Source organism: Scyliorhinus canicula, chromosome 15 (assembly GCF_902713615.1).
Source record: "Scyliorhinus canicula chromosome 15, sScyCan1.1, whole genome shotgun sequence".
Lineage (NCBI taxonomy): Eukaryota > Metazoa > Chordata > Chondrichthyes > Carcharhiniformes > Scyliorhinidae > Scyliorhinus > Scyliorhinus canicula.
The window spans coordinates 9237620-9253370 of record NC_052160.1 but is presented as its reverse complement, the minus strand read 5'-3'; the positions used below and the strand labels follow the sequence as shown (position 1 = coordinate 9253370).

Genomic DNA, 15751 nt, shown 5'->3' with positions numbered 1-15751 from the left:
AAAATATAGACATTTTTAACAAGTCAATGAGTGTCCACACAGTTAGCTCCAGTCCAGCGATAAGCAAGTCAGATATAGATAGTTGGGCTTCATAAATTATTGAGTCAAAGACCAGGAAAGCACCAGATTTGGTCCCCAGGCAATGGTGTTAGTTGATCTCAGTCAGAGTGGTGCTGCAAACAGGTTGCAGTATTTCCCCCAGAGTTATTGCACAGAGATTCACGTAGTGAACTGATTTACACAACTCAATTCTTATTTTGACTTCCAAGTTTGCAATTCCTTTACGTTACAATACTGCAAATAACATTGCAGGCAAGGGAGGTGAAAAGATGTTTAAAAATGACGAAATAAGCTATCAAGAATGAAGCAGCTGAGGAAAGGAATAAAATAACAACCTACACCATATATTCCACAGAATAATTTACCTCAACACTTAGCCCAATCGAGGCCATGTTAAAACAAACCTAATTTTTAAACTAAAACAATTTCTTTTTCACTGGCACAATGCAGAAAAACCGTGCACTTAAACATTTCCTTAGCGACTATATAGCAAAAATCACGAGACCCAAATTAACCAATATCCTCTAACAAAATCTATACAGATAATAAAAATTGTGTCACTCAAGACTGCTCCAAACATCTTGGTACATTCCAAAATGACATGTCACAGCACACCGCTGCTCCTTATAGGCACTCCTGACAGATCCGTGTCGCAGTATGCCACACTCAGTACCCTCAGACACATCGAAACTGCTGTGATATCCGTCACCCAAACATGCTGAGGTCTACCCCTCCTTTCTGCTGCCCCACACTTTGCCCTCTGGAAGGGGCCTCTGTTGCTTTTCAGCTCTGATCAAATTTCCTGGATGTCACTTTTTAAAAGAGTTCCTTTTGGCTCCTACACACTTGGACTCAGAGTTAACTCTGTTTATATTCCCACAGATGCTGTCAGACTTGCTGAGTTTTTCCAGCACTCTCTTTTGGTTTCAGATACCCAATATTTTGCTTTTAAATTTTGTACATACACCGTTACCATTTCCAGTGCTTATTTGTTTTGTTTTCCCAATCTTTAAAAACTAACATTTGATCCCATGTGTGAGGAAAAGAATGAATTGCGGTTACAGCAAGGATTTCCAAATTGTAGCTTATTGACAAATGAAACTCTGGCAATCCTGGCCACAAAGGCCAAGCAATTTAGTTGCTCATGCTTCCCAATCTATCCTGATTGAATTTTGCAGTCTTGGAAGTTTAGAAGGGACCGGTCTTCAGCTATGACCCAGTGCTGCATAAAACCTGATCAGCACACAAGGTTCGTAACTGTCTGCAGCCTGACATACAAAGGTAGAAATTCCAGGGCCATTAAAATTCTTCATGTGGCTCACAAAATACCCCGTGTAACTAAATGGCCACAATGACAATAAACTTGGGCATTCAAAACTTTACAGCATCTGTAGAACTTTCCGAGGTGTCCAGCGAAGCCGATACAAAATTGTATTAAGACACAATCTCCACCAGTTGTTTCAGCTTGCTAGATTAAATGGGGTACACAGTGGATTAGGGAAGTAAAGGCAGATCAAAATCTTCCAATGAAGATCTCATACTGCTGTAGCAAGACAAGTTAAATAATGAAGTAGAAGCACTGGCAGCATTAAATGACAACATCACTCAAACAATTAAAAAAGGAATAGGGCAAAAAAAAAAATTGGAAACATGCAGATCGGTTTATTCTGTCAAGAGAGAAGCAGAATCACATTTCAGGTTGATGACGTTTCCAGTCCATGAAAGGTTAACTCTCGTTTTTCTCTCTCCACAGATGCCGCCTGACCTGTTGCATGCTTCCAGCACTTGCTAGTTTTCTTTCAGATTTCCCGCATTTGCAGAATCTTACATCGGCATAATAAAAATGGTCCTGCTGTAGCTGAGGCTATGGTGTTAATGAAAGTCAGTTAGCAAAACAGTATAAAGAAGGGATCTCAATTCCATAAAGACAGTACAGTGAATCTGGGACGGCCTGTCTGCCCTTGCTCTGTTCAGATCACATCAGTTGGACCCCAAAAATCACAATATACTGGCCTCAAGAAGGTTGATGGTGATTGTAAATTCGGATCACCAGGACTGTTTCCAGTGCTGCTGATTAAACTAAAAGGTATACATGAGAAACAAAGCCGCCTGCATCTGAAATGAGCAAAAGATTATTCCTACTTTATCTCAAATCATTACTGATTGGCATTCAAGTTTGGATATTTTCCCAAATAGGATAACAGTTTAGCCCAGTGGCTACTGAAAGGGAGGGATATTGCCCAGGCAGCTGGTCTCGATTGTAGACAGAGTAGAGGGGTTTAGGAAAATGGGTTTGCAATCGAGAAAATAAGCTGAGGGTTATGTTTGCATTCCAGGATGAGCAAATGAGAGCAGAACCCAACAGTGCTTTGTGTGGTCCTGCCAGATCTGCTTTCAGATGGTTGCAACCAGCTGTTCATCGTATCCTTGAGTTTGTATTTCTTGGACTTTTCTAATTTCTTATTTCCTTTACACTAAATGTTACTATATATATTTTAGCCTTATAATAGAAACCCAGTAAAGGGCAGCACGGTAGCATGGTGGTTAGCATAAATGCTTCACAGCTCCAGGGTCCCAGGTTCGGTTCCCGGCTGGGTCACTGTCTGTGCGGAGTCTGCACGTCCTCCCCGTGTGTGCGTGGGTTTCCTCCGGGTGCTCCGGTTTCCTCCCACCGTCCAAAGATGTGCGGGTTAGGTGGATTGGCCATGCTAAATTGCCCGTAGTGTCCTAAAAAATAAGGCGGGGGGGGGGGGGGGATCGTTGGGTTACGGGTATAGGGTGGATACGTGGGTTAGAGTAGGGTGATCATTGCTCGCACAAAATCGAGGGCCAAAGGGCCTGTTCTGTGCTGTGCTGTTCTATGTTCTATGAACAACACTGCAGAAAAATCATATATTGAACATATCCTTTTAGCTTTTTCCAAATATGTCAAAAATATACATCAGGGATTTACTTTATTCGTTCACAGATTAGGGGCTTCGTTGGCTTGACCAATATCTATTGTTCATCCCTAATTTCCCTCCTGAAGATGGTGGTGACCAACCATCTTGTATGCCTGCACGCGTAGTGGTTTGGTTCAACGGAGTGGCTTGCTCGGCCAGCTCAGAGGACTGCTGAAAGTCAGCCATATTCCTATGGTCTAGAGTTTCATAAAGACTAGGCCAGGTAAGGATTGAAGATTTCCTTCCACAATAGGACATCAGTTCACTTTTTTTTATAATTTAAATGACAATCCAGCAGTTTCATATTCGCCAATCCTGATGTTAGCTTTTTATTCCAGACTGTGTTTAATTAACTGAATCCAAATTAACTATGTCAGAGCTTGAAATCATGTCTCCACATTATCAGTCCAGGCCTCTGGCTAACCAATCTAGTAACAGAATCAATATGCTACCATATCCGCATTGAATGTTTTGCTGTAATGGTTTATTGTTCAAATATAAAATACATATGCTATTTTGCAATAAGCAGTATTATGATACTTTCAGACCAAAAGGTTGATGTCATACAAGGGACCAACAAAAAAAAACAATTACAACTGCAGCAGGAAAACAGCTTTTATCAAGACCTAAGCAAGCCTTCTTGCCGAGACTAAGTAACAGCAGAAACGTGTAATTAACCTGTGAATGCAGAGTGACATTTTAGTCAGCTGCATTTTTGAACAGAAACCAGAAAATTATGGTGGCAAACAATGACAACAACTTGCACTTAATGCACTTAACCTATAATGGAGTAAAACAGTGTAAGGCATTTCACTGAAGTGCCAGTGATTATCACACTGTTCTTTCATCTTGAGGACACGGCCCAAGTAAAGATGCAAAAGCTTCCCTTCGACATGAACGGTTAAGGTCCCAGGTCTCAACCCAATTCCTAGAGCATCTGGTTACTCACGAAGGCTACCTTCTCAACCTTGTCCCTCGCCTGAGGTGTGGTGATCCTCGGGTTAAATCACCACCAGTCAGCAGCTCTCCCTTCTCAAAGGGGAAAGCAGCCTACGGTCATCTGGGAATATGATGACATGTTACCTTACCTGGAGCCATAGTACACAGACATTAAATTGGGAGTCTCATTAAGAGAAGCCATAAGAATGGTAGTGGGAAGTGGTGGAAACATTCAAACATACAAAGCACTCAACTGAGATTAAAATAGATTATTGTAGCAGATTAGAAAAGGTTTACTCTGTTTCAACTCTTGTGACACTTTAGCCAAGGGTGTTTGATGCTAATATGGATAGGGAAATGCAAATATTATCCAGTACTATCACGCATTTCTATCAGCAAAAATGTTCAGACTTAAATAAACAATAATAAAAGTATAAAACTTCAGAGTTTCTGCCGATAGATCATATTTAAGGCTGAGCCTTTCCCAGCTCCCTAATTACTCTCAGATTAAAGACTGCATGCAATATACAAAAACTGAAACAGTAATGTAGCCTAGAAAGTGAAACATAAAATTGAGAGAGAGATTAGTATAAAAAGAGTAAGAAAGAAAACAGTCCATTTCAAATGGAATGTACATCCAACCTGCATTAGCAGGTTTTCATTCTAATGTGTAAATTCTTGGAACATGCTAAGCAACATTGATGTTTAGACATGGTGAACACAGAGTTGCACCCATGTGTTTGTACCCACATACAGTTTACAAACCATGTGCTCCTGCCAAAAATCATGATATGAATTACACATTAGTGCATCGCTGAATGCATGTTGTCAGCAGTGAAAAACAAAATCAGTTCAAACGAATATTGGATTTTAATCTTGAATGCTCAAAATAGGGGCAGTTTCTTTTCAATTAGTATATACTGCAGTACAGGTAGGAGCTAAAGAAACCTGACTGGCTATAAAACTATAAACTCTCACACCAAATGCCCCCTGTGAAAAGTAATTATGTATAGCTAGTTTTACCAAGGTACAGTATTTTTACTTTTTTTGGCTGCAGAAACAATGGTATTTCTGAGGCTGTTGCAAGGCCACAAACGTGCCTAATCGAACAGGAACACTAGAGTAAACTGATAGGTTCCTTTAGCAGAGTGAATTATCAAATAACTTGAATTAAGGAACATAAATAATAGGCGTGCATATCTAATGGTTACGGAATCTAACTATAATTTTAATGAAGGGTTTCCAAATTTAACGAGTGCACTACATTGATCATGGAGGTCTCTAAAAGAGTGACTGAAATCCAGAACATGTATTCAAGGTATCCATCAGTAGCTTTCTTGAACGTTAACCCATTACAGGAGCCAGGGAATGAAGAACAGCTTATACAGTAGCAATAGAAGCACAAACTTGCACATCTTGCAAGCTCGCCTTCATCTGAAATTTGAGCAGCTTTGGAATAAATGTCAAAGATTCTTTAGCTCTGGTTCATTCATCACAACAAACGGCACCACGGAAGGATCCAGCAGCTCTTAATAAACAAAACTATGGTTTTATAGCTGGAGCATCTTTAATTCCCATTGCCACACATATATGTTTACATTTGAAACAATTACTGTTTGATGCTATTCGGTTGACTGTCTTGGAAATGGCAGTAGTATGTCTTATGCTGGTAGGAGAACGAACTGATTAAAATATAAACACAGTAAAGTCAGCATATGTTAACGTAATTGGACATTTAAATACACTGTTTAATTTTAAACTATTGGGATGCAACAACAGTGTGTTTGAGAATGCATGTGCTTACACATCTAAATGTTGGCTTCTTTGGTCAATTAAAAGCGCTTCTACTGTATTAATAAAATCAAAACACAGGGGTTGCAATTAAACAGAATGCGTCGCAATGGCTTGAGGATTTAATGCACTTATTCTGAAAGTGGATATTGTATTCTGTAAGTATAAAGTGACATGCATTTCGTTGCACATCACAACTTAAAATCAGTTTCTTAATGAGATGGTGGGGGGGGGGGGGGGGGAAGAAGAGAGAGAGAGAGAGAGAGAATGAGAGCAAGAACAAACATGAAAAACAAAACCAGAAATAAAACTGTAATTAAGAAACTAGATGGGCTAGAGCAGCAAAGGGATCTGGGATTACAGGCACATAATCACTAAGAATAGCAGCACATGTTGCGCAGGCCATAAAGTGTACTGATGTGCATTTGTAAAGAAACAGGAAGGTGATGTTAAATTTACGCAAACCCCTGGTTAGACCATGCAAAGTACTGTGTGTTATTCTGATCTCTATAATGAATGCAGAAATGATTTACAAGGATGTTACTAAAATTGGGAGTATCAGGAAAGGTTGAACAGGTTGGGATTATTTTCTCTGGAAGAGACAAAACGTGGACTTCACTGTCACGTGGAGCAGTTAAAATGTAGATGACATTGAGTCACTTAAAGTGGGCGGAGGGGGGAGGCTCAGTGCATACATAAAGTAGAAGGGAATAGAGGAATGTGGGAGCAGGGTTGGAAAAGGTAAAGGATGGCGCATAATCAATAATGTAGGCCAGTTGGGCAGAATTATCTGTTTTTGTGTTACAAATTCTATGCAATATCTGTGAGTAACTGACAGCGCTAAACTACAATTGTTGAGTTAGTGACCCAACATGTCAAATAAGTAACTGCTGTAATGATGACACAACACAAATGCCAATCACAAAATGCTGACATTACTCAAGAGGATGAATGATTGATTCTACAGGAAAGAGTTTGATTTATTTTACTGCAAGTCACAAGTAACTTTTTATTCTTCAAAACAGAATAACAATCCTGGAATACTTGGAATATGTAAAAACATTGGCAATTGATTTAATTGTTCCTATTTCCAACATTCAACTAAAGTATCAAATTCACGTTTCCCTAAAGTGCTATAGAACCACAATTATACCATAACGCAATGATGTAAAATGAATGAATATAAGCAAGCGATTGCAAGGCTGTAATTTATGTTGCATAATGATTGCGAAATTGAGTAAGATAACATAGATGATCACTTTGCAAAAAAAAAAAATAGGCTGTCAAGCAAGAGTATGGAACATAACATGGATTTCATATGGGGTTCCTATCACCAGAATAGAAATATCATTGTTGGAGATGTTTGCTTGCAGTGTACATTTCATATATTTTAAAGTCCTTCCTGGCTTCAATAATTACTACCTCTTTCTATCACCCATGATATAGAACATAGAACATAGAACAGTACAGCACAGAACAGGCCCTTCGGCCCTCGATGTGCCGAGCAAAGATCACCCTACTTAAACCCACGTAACCCGTATACCCGTAACCCAACAATCCCCCCATTAACCTTACACTACGGGCAATTTAGCATGGCCAATCCACCTAACCCGCACATCTTTGGACTGTGGGAGGAAACCGGAGCACCCGGAGGAAACCCACGCACAAACGGGGAGGACGTGCAGACTCCACACAGACAGCGACCCAGACGGGAATCGAACCTGGGACCCTGGAGCTGTGAAGCATTGATGCTAACCACCATGCTACCGTGAGGCCCTACTGACAACTGACAACATATTTGGTTATTCAACTTGTTAAAAAAAATAACAATTGTATACTCCATAGGTGCATTAACATTCAATACAGTTCATGAGGATCCAAAAGAGTATCCTGAAACACCCTGAAGAACGTAAACTTCAGCAAAATCAATGCAATTGAAAATAATCATCTTGAGATGCTTCAGGTGTTCAAATGCAGATGAATGAAAATGATGCAACAACTCAGGCCATTACTTAAGAACGCTGGATACACTCAACTTGCTCTTCAGTTGAACAGCTAAGTATTGCTCTAATTGAAACGACAAGTTGTAATGCTTGAACTGTTTGCAATTTATTTCAGAAGAAACAAACATTCTTAAATTAAATAAATCCAAGTTAGCGGTGATATTCAACTAGAATGCACCAAAGCAAAGTAATCCCTGAAGTTGCAAATGAAGTAAAAATAGAAATCAACTGAATAAACTATATCTGAATAATTTAACTGTGCGTTTGATTAAAGATTATCATGGGCAGTTTAACCGATGATCAGCGGTGAATTAGAAAGTAAATTAAATTCAAATAATTTCACAGATCTGAAAAAAAGGCTTGAACGGAGTACAGCTTGGTGGAATGGGCGGACAAGTGGCAGATGAAATTCAATACAGAGAAGTGTAAAGTGATTCATTTCGGTAGGAAGATCACAGAAATAATAAAATAAAGTCTATAATTCTAAACGAGGTACAGGATGGTAGCACAAGTGATAGCACTGTGGCTTCACAGTGCCATGGTCCCAGGTTCGATTCCCCGCTGGGTCACTGTCTGTGCGGAGTCTGCACGTTCTCCCCGTGTCTGCGTGGGTATCCTCCGGGTGCTCCGGTTTCCTCCCACAGTCCAAAGACGTGCAGGTTAGGTGGATTGGCCATGATAAATTGCCCTTGGTGACCAAAACGTTTAGATGGGGTTATTGGGTTACGGGGATAGGGTGGAAGTGAGGGCTTAAGTGGGTCAGTGTAGACTTGATGGGCCGAATGGCCTCCTTCTGCACTCTATGTTCTAGGAGCAAAGTGGCAGGACAGGTTGAGAGAGCAGTTAATAAAGCACACAACATCCTGGGCTTTATCAATAGGGACATACAGTACAAAAGCAAAGAAGGTGCATGAAATCTGTACAAAACAGTGGATGGTCCTCAAATGGAGTATCGTGTCCAGTTCTGGGCACCAAAATTTAGAAAGGATTTGAAGGCATTAGAGAGGGCGTGGAAAAGATTCTTGAGAATTGTTCCAGAGATGAAGAACTGCAGTTACATAGATAGATTGGAGAAGTTGAGATTATTTCTTTGAAGAGGTGGAAAGGAAATTTGGACAAATTAAACAGGGAGACACTGTTGAGAACAAGAGTGCAACGATTCCAAGGAATTGGCAAAAGAAGCAATGGCTTCATGAGGAAAACCTTCTCCATGCAGCAACTAGTTAGGATCTAGAACGCACTGCACGAGTGTGTGGGGACAATTAAGGCTTTCAAAAAGGAATTGAATCATTATCTGAAAAGGAAAAAATTGCAAGGCTACAGGAAAAATACAGAGGAATGGCAGTAGTAAATTACTTCTTCAGAGGGTCAGCACAGAATGTACAAATGGCCTCCCTTCTGCACTGTAACTATTCTATGATTGTACGAATAAAATCCTGATGATTTACTTGCAGCCATTTGTTGATATACATAATCAATTAATTTCTTTAACAAGTTGAATAACTAAATATGTTGTCAGTATGTCATGGGTGGTAAAAATGTCTTGTGTAGGAAATACATGAATCATAAAGCGTTGGTTTGCAGGTGCAGCAAGTAATTAAGAAGGCAAATGGAATTTTGTCCTTCATTGCTAGAGGGATGGAGTTTAAAAGCAGGGAGGTTATGTTGCAGCTGTATAGGGTGCTGGTGAGGCCACACCTGGAGTACTGTGTACAGTTTTGGTCTCCTTACTTGAGAAATGATGCACTGGCACTGGAGGGTGTGCAGGGGAGATTCACGGTTGATTCCGGAGTTCAGAGGATTGGCTTGTGAGGAGAGCCTAAGTAGACTGGGACTATACTCAATGGAATTTAGAAGAATGAGTGGGGGGGATCTTATAGAAACACAGAAAATTATGAAGGGAATAGATAGGATAGAAGCAGGGAGGTTGTTTCCACCGGCGGGTGAAACCAGAACTAGGGGACACAGCCTCAAAATAATGGGTAGCAGATTTAGGACTGAGTTGAGGAGGAACTTCTTCATCCAAAGGGTCGTGAATCTGTGGAATTCCCTGCCCAGTGAAGCAGTTGAGGCAACCTTGTTATATGTTTTTATGGCAAAGGTAGATAGAGTTTTGAATAGTAAAGGAATAAAAGGCGACGGTGAGCGGGCACTAAGTAGAGTTGAGTCCACAAAAAGATCAGCCATGATCTTATTGAATGGCGGAGAAGGTTTGAGGCCAGATGACCTACTCATGCTCCTCGTTCTTATGCTGTTATGAATATGGTAATGAAGGAACTAAAATATTACAATCAACAGTTGCATTAACAAAATACAGGAAATTATCCACTAGTTACATGCACTAGCCTGAGTTAATGAATCAAAGAATATGATGTAGTATGTATGCACTTCAAGGTTGCACTTGCAAATGGCATCCAGATTTGAGACACTTTTCTGAATTGAGATAATGTGAAAAATGCACCATTGTGGAACAGCAAGTTAAATAAAAATTGCAGTGAGAGTCACCAGTGTCCTGGTATCTACTGTTCATAGATCAGCCTCTTATTCACATTATACTTTAGACTTGGTCTGCTGCTCATTGGAAAAGCAAGTGATGTGTTGTGGTGCACTACTTTGTTAACTTCACCTATAAAAGAACATGCATACATGTAGATAATTTTGTTGGGAATTAAAGTATACACATAAACTAGAATATAGCTGTTCCAGTGAAGAGGATTAAATGTTATTCCTTAAGTGGCTTCCAGTGCAAGGCAGTGAGCTAAGGGAAGCTAACAACAATTGCTGGTCATATATTCACACATAATGTATGAATTAACATATACTGAAAACTACTTCTAATCTTTAAAAAAATCTTTGAAATATTTCACAAAAGGGAATTATTTGAAAGAGCCAGGCAGATAACTGTTTCCCCCTCACAGGAGTGTAATGTGTTTGATGCCACCAAATCTGAATAGTAAGAGCCATCGTTTTTACCTTTTCCTTTATTGTTTTGAAAGCCGCTGGTGCCATTCGAAGCAGACGAATCTTTCCTTAACCTCTTGCTGGGGGGCCTGACACTGGATCTCAAGAAGTGGTGTTGGTCTGGGCTGGTGGAGGTTGCTAACGGGTCTTCTCTCTTTGTGTTGTGTTGAGAGCTGCTGTTGCCTCCTTCTTCACTCTCCCCATCTCCTTCAGCACTCTCCTCTTCCCCGGGCCGTTTGCACAATCTCCTCAGCCCCTCGTCGCTGTTCACTTCCCCGCATTTCGCCGTCATCCTGGGGGGGGGGAGAGGGGACACAAAACAGGGGGGAAAATCAGTCCAACAACCCCCCCAAAAGCCTATTTAAATGCCACATTTCTCCAGCCTCACAACTTGCAGCTGTAAACATTTTTTCCAACATGGCCGCCGTTGTTTTTCTCTCTCTCTCTCCCCCCGCCACCTCCTGATCGCTGTCCCGCAGCCACCCGCTGAAAACCCTGCCTTGTCGGCTTCCAGCTCGGGGGTCCTGAAGCTGGAGCAGTCTGGGAGGTGGGGAGGGAGGGATGGGGGTCTCTCCCTTTTTGCCCACTCTGAGGTGGGGTGAGAGAGAGCCGCGGGTCGGCGGCAGTGTCTTCCTCTCCTTCCCCACTCCGACATGTCGGCCGGGAGCTGGCGAAACCTCCCCAAACTCTCCGCCAAGCGGCTTTCCTTGCCTTCCCCCCACCTTTTCCCTGCCTTCTCTCCTACCCATTCCGGCTGTCCTCGGCAGCCGAGACTGTCTCCTTCCTCCTCACCATGGGCACGGCGGCCAAAGGCTCATACTTGCAGCTTCATTTTAAATAAAGTGACTGTTACTCTCACCCTCACTCACTCCCCTTCTTCTCTTCTCTTCTTCCTCCTCAAGCCTCAAGACAATACAAGGTGTGCAGGGGGACAGCAGCTCCAGACTCTTCAAACCATCTCCCAGGCAAGGGGCCACCAGGAGTTCCAAAGACAAGGCTGGCTTCCCCTCCTCTCTCGACAGCAACGAATCCAGAACACAAATGTCACCAACTCCCCTCTCTCTCTCCCTCTCTCTGAACTTTGCTCGCTACGTCACCACAGCTGTTCCCCAAACTTCAGCACAACAATCTGCCCTGGGATGGGGTACACATCATTGCCAACAGCAGCCCCAACATTTACACCTTGGACGTGTTTATCCAAGGACGTATCTTGTTGAGGTAGTTCAGGAACACAACACACACCAGCTTAAAACAAAACCCTCCACATCAGCACAAACTCCTCTCGAAGCTGGCTGATTGATCTCAGACCTCTCTCCTGCAGGTTGTCCCCTTTCATTTTTTTTGTGGGGGGATTAATCCTTTTTTTAAAAAACCTTTTGGCAGATTTTACAGAAGTTTGTTCTTCGGATGTTTTTGCCGACAGCTTATTTTTTGTTGAAATTGGGAACAAACAAACATTCAAGTAGTAGTGCCATACCCTGGACTGTTTCTGCCGCCCACTTTCAACGTAAACAATTTTGGTGCTCTCTCTGTCTGAAAATGATAACACCAGTAAACAAAGTGCCATTATCCAAAAACCCAAACCCAATGCAAAAAAAATACACTTTCATCCTTTTACTTAACAGCTATTTATCCTGCAACGTCCAAACAGAAAAAGTCAAGGATCAGCGTTCCACGTTACAAGGAAACGACATTCGAGAAAACACTGCCCTTCAAGAAATGTTATATCCAGCAAGAAACTACTCAAGTTGTATATAACATTTTAATGCTGCTACAGATATGTTTTAGGTTGCACAAAATGTTTCTTATTAAATCAAGATCATTATAAAGTAGGTTGTCAATTGTAATTTATAAGTGAGTATTGTTGGTTTAAAAATATAACGGAATACAACATTCCCCCTGCATAAAAACTTACTACTGCATCCGTATATTACAGAATTTTAAAAGTTCATAGTTTTGCAGTCGAATTTAGGATCCAGTTATAATATATGTAATGCCCTGTAAATTACTGCAATGTTTGCACACCTCTCAAACAGTTAAATGCACATTAGAACATATAGCCAAATTGGCTGGACTATTAGTGGTTTAAGAAATTATATTTAAACTATTATACTTTTTCACACCAAAGATCGACATCATGAAATAGTCACAGAAATCTACAAATAAATTTAAAACATTTGTTCAGAGAGTAAAGGGAGACTATCAAAATGTTCTCCCAGTGTAATCCTAGTACTTTCCTGTAAAAAGGTCTGGCAAATATCTACAGCAAAATAACTGATAACTCACCAGCTACTATACAAGAGACACACAGGCAAGCTTTCATCTCAACCCCAGACCAAACATTCAGTATCTTTCCCTATTCTGGTTGACACCATGTCCTTTCCCAAATTGACACACAAGTCATTCCAGCTCTAAATCTTCTGTCAAGTCAGTTCTGGCTACAAAAATACTCCTGAGCTCAGCTGATCCTTAAGTACTGACCCAGATCATGCTTCTCATGTGTAAAGCACTCGCAACTCATTTATAATTGTACAACCTCACCAACCATGCTAAAACCGCTGTGAAGAAGTCATACTGGCTGGTAACGTTAAATCTGTTTCTCTCCCCACAGATGTTGCCAGATCTGATGAGTTTTTCCAGCATTTTCTGTTTCTATTTCAAGCTAAAATTATCATGTTTTCCCAGTTAGTATATCGACTCCCCAGCTTATATTTCTACCATCTTTGCTCATTCACACAGCTAAGATACAAGTTAAAAGGCATCATACAACTTAAAATATCATAAGACCATAAGACATAGGAGCAAAATTAGGCCACTTGGCCCATCGAGTCTGCTCCGCCATTCAATCATGGCTGATATCACGTGGAATACTTGAAGAATTAGTAACACTTCGTATTCACTACCATTACAGTACAGGTATCAATAGAATGCGATGTTTGTTATCTATAAATAAAACAGGTCAACCCTCAATTACATTGAAGATAGTCAACCTCAGATCATAACAAAAACTTAATGATTTAACATCACAGATACCCACACAATAATTTAATCATTCTTACATATGGTATTTCATACCATAAGATCTTGTAATTTCCAGAACACAGTTCTCTGTGCTGTAATTTATTAGGTGAAGTATAAAGAGATGCAAGTGTCATTATTCTTAAGCCTGGCTCAGATTCTTATTGGGATCATATCTACATTATACATACAACACCTCATTACTAGGGTCACCTTATGGTGTTTTTCTGAGCTCAAACTGCATACACACGAAATGTCACACTTCCCTCATCAAGTAAATAGATCTGAATACAACTGCTAATTAAATCTAGTTTCAGAGACGCCACTGCATTACCAGAAGCTACAACTTGAAAAGCTTGACAGGCAATAAAATTCATCCATCTGTACATTACACAACACCAAGAAGCTTGTTGGTACACACAGCAAACCGGGGAGTGAGATCCGTGACAACACATCCTAAGGTTAAAATAAGGTGGAATTATTCCAACTAGTGGATGTATATTCCGGAGAGGGGAAAGCGGAACGGTCTGGAGGGGGGGGGGGGGGGGGGGGGGGGGAAGGGGAGAGGAGATGCCTGGTGAAGAGAAGTTAGAGAAGCCTGGTGAAGAGAAGTTAGAGATGCCTGGTGAAGAGAAGGGAGAGATGCCTGGTGAAGTGAAGGGAGAGATGCCTAGTGAAGAGAAGGGAGAGATGCCTAGTGAAGAGAAGGGAGAGATGCCTGGTGAAGAGAAGGGAGAGATGCCTAGTGAAGTGAGAGATGCCTGAAGGGTCGGGGAGCTGCCAGGTGAATGGAGGGAGTGGGGTGCCTGGTGAAGAATGAGGGACTGGGGATGGGTTGGGGGCGCCTGGTGATTGGGGGGGGGGGGGGGTGCCTGGTGATGGGAGGGGGGTGCCTGGTGATGGGGGGGGGGGTGCCTGGTGATGGGGGGGGGGTGCCTGGTGATGGGGGGGGGGGGGGGTGCCTGGTGATGGGGGGGGGTGCCTGGTGATGGGGGGGTGCCTGGTGATGGGGGGGGGGGTGCCTGGTGATGGGGGGGGTGCCTGGTGATGGGGGGGGGGGTGCCTGGTGATGGGGGGGGGGGTGCCTGGTGATGGGAGGGGTGTGCCTGGTGATATGGGGGGGTGCCTGGTGATCGGGGGGGGGGGTGCCTGGTGATGGGGGGGGGGGGTGCCTGGTGATGGGGGGGGGGGTGCCTGTTAATGGGCGCCTGGTGATGGGGGGGGATGCCTGGTGATTGGGGGGGGGGATGCCTGGTGATTGGGGGGGGGATGCCTGGTGATTGGGGGGGGGTGCCTGGTGATGGGGGGGGGGGGGGGGGTTCCACGTTGAAGGGTGGTGGTGGGGGGTTAGCCGGTGAAAGGGGGGGGGGGGGCAGTTCTGATGAAGGGAGCGGGCGAAGGAAAGCTGCGGATTTCCGGGGCCCAGTCTGCCTGTGACGGGGTGGCTGGGCCTGTTCCCTTCCGTCCGCCCGCCCTGCTCCGTGCCTCGCACGTACCCGGGAGCCGGCCCAGGTCGGACACCGCCGCTCCTTACCCTGCCGCCGGGGCCTCGCTCTCCCACCCTCTCTCGGCTCACATCCTCCTGCACACATCCAGCCGCCGCCGCCGCCGCCGCCTCGCTCGGCGTCCAGCGCGCGCCAGGCGGCCTCTGCTCGCCATTGGCCGCCCGGCGGGGGGGCACGTGATGTCAACAGCGCCCTTGGCAACGGTTGGCGGCTCCGGGCCAATCAGAGACTCGCCGCCCCCCCCAGCCTCACCTCTGTTTCCGGGTCGGAGGTCAGGGTGGCTGAGTGACAGGGGCAGCGACCAATCAGAGGGCCTGGGCCGCCCACAGGCGGTTGAAGACGGTGGGGAGAGTTCAGTGACCCGGGCCGGCGCTGAGGAGAGGAGCGGGGCTGAGAGCTCCTCCAGCTGATTACTGAAGGAACTACTGTCAACCACAACTGGCTCAACCTCCCCACAGCTTCCGTCAGACTGTTTCAGCCACCTCGTTATCAAAAAATATTTTTATTGAAATTTTTTAAATTTAACAATATA

The 15751-nt window shown here is 43.2% G+C and overlaps 1 protein-coding gene across 5 annotated transcripts in view; it reads right to left on the bottom strand.

Annotated features, from left to right (window-relative positions):
- Positions 1-15367, bottom strand: part of cramp1 (cramped chromatin regulator homolog 1) — a 55584-nt gene extending 40217 nt beyond the window's left edge. Inside the window, exons 1-2 of one of the 5 annotated variants that reach the window (XM_038819759.1) lie at positions 15249-15367; positions 10709-10989 (exon numbers count right to left, since the gene is read on the bottom strand). In XM_038819759.1, coding sequence (XP_038675687.1) covers positions 10709-10988 — 280 coding nt within the window. In that variant the 5' untranslated portion in view covers position 10989; positions 15249-15367. The other 4 variants (XM_038819763.1, XM_038819761.1, XM_038819762.1 and 1 more) reach the window with 4 other exon arrangements.
- Positions 15368-15751: the final 384 nt, after the last annotated feature.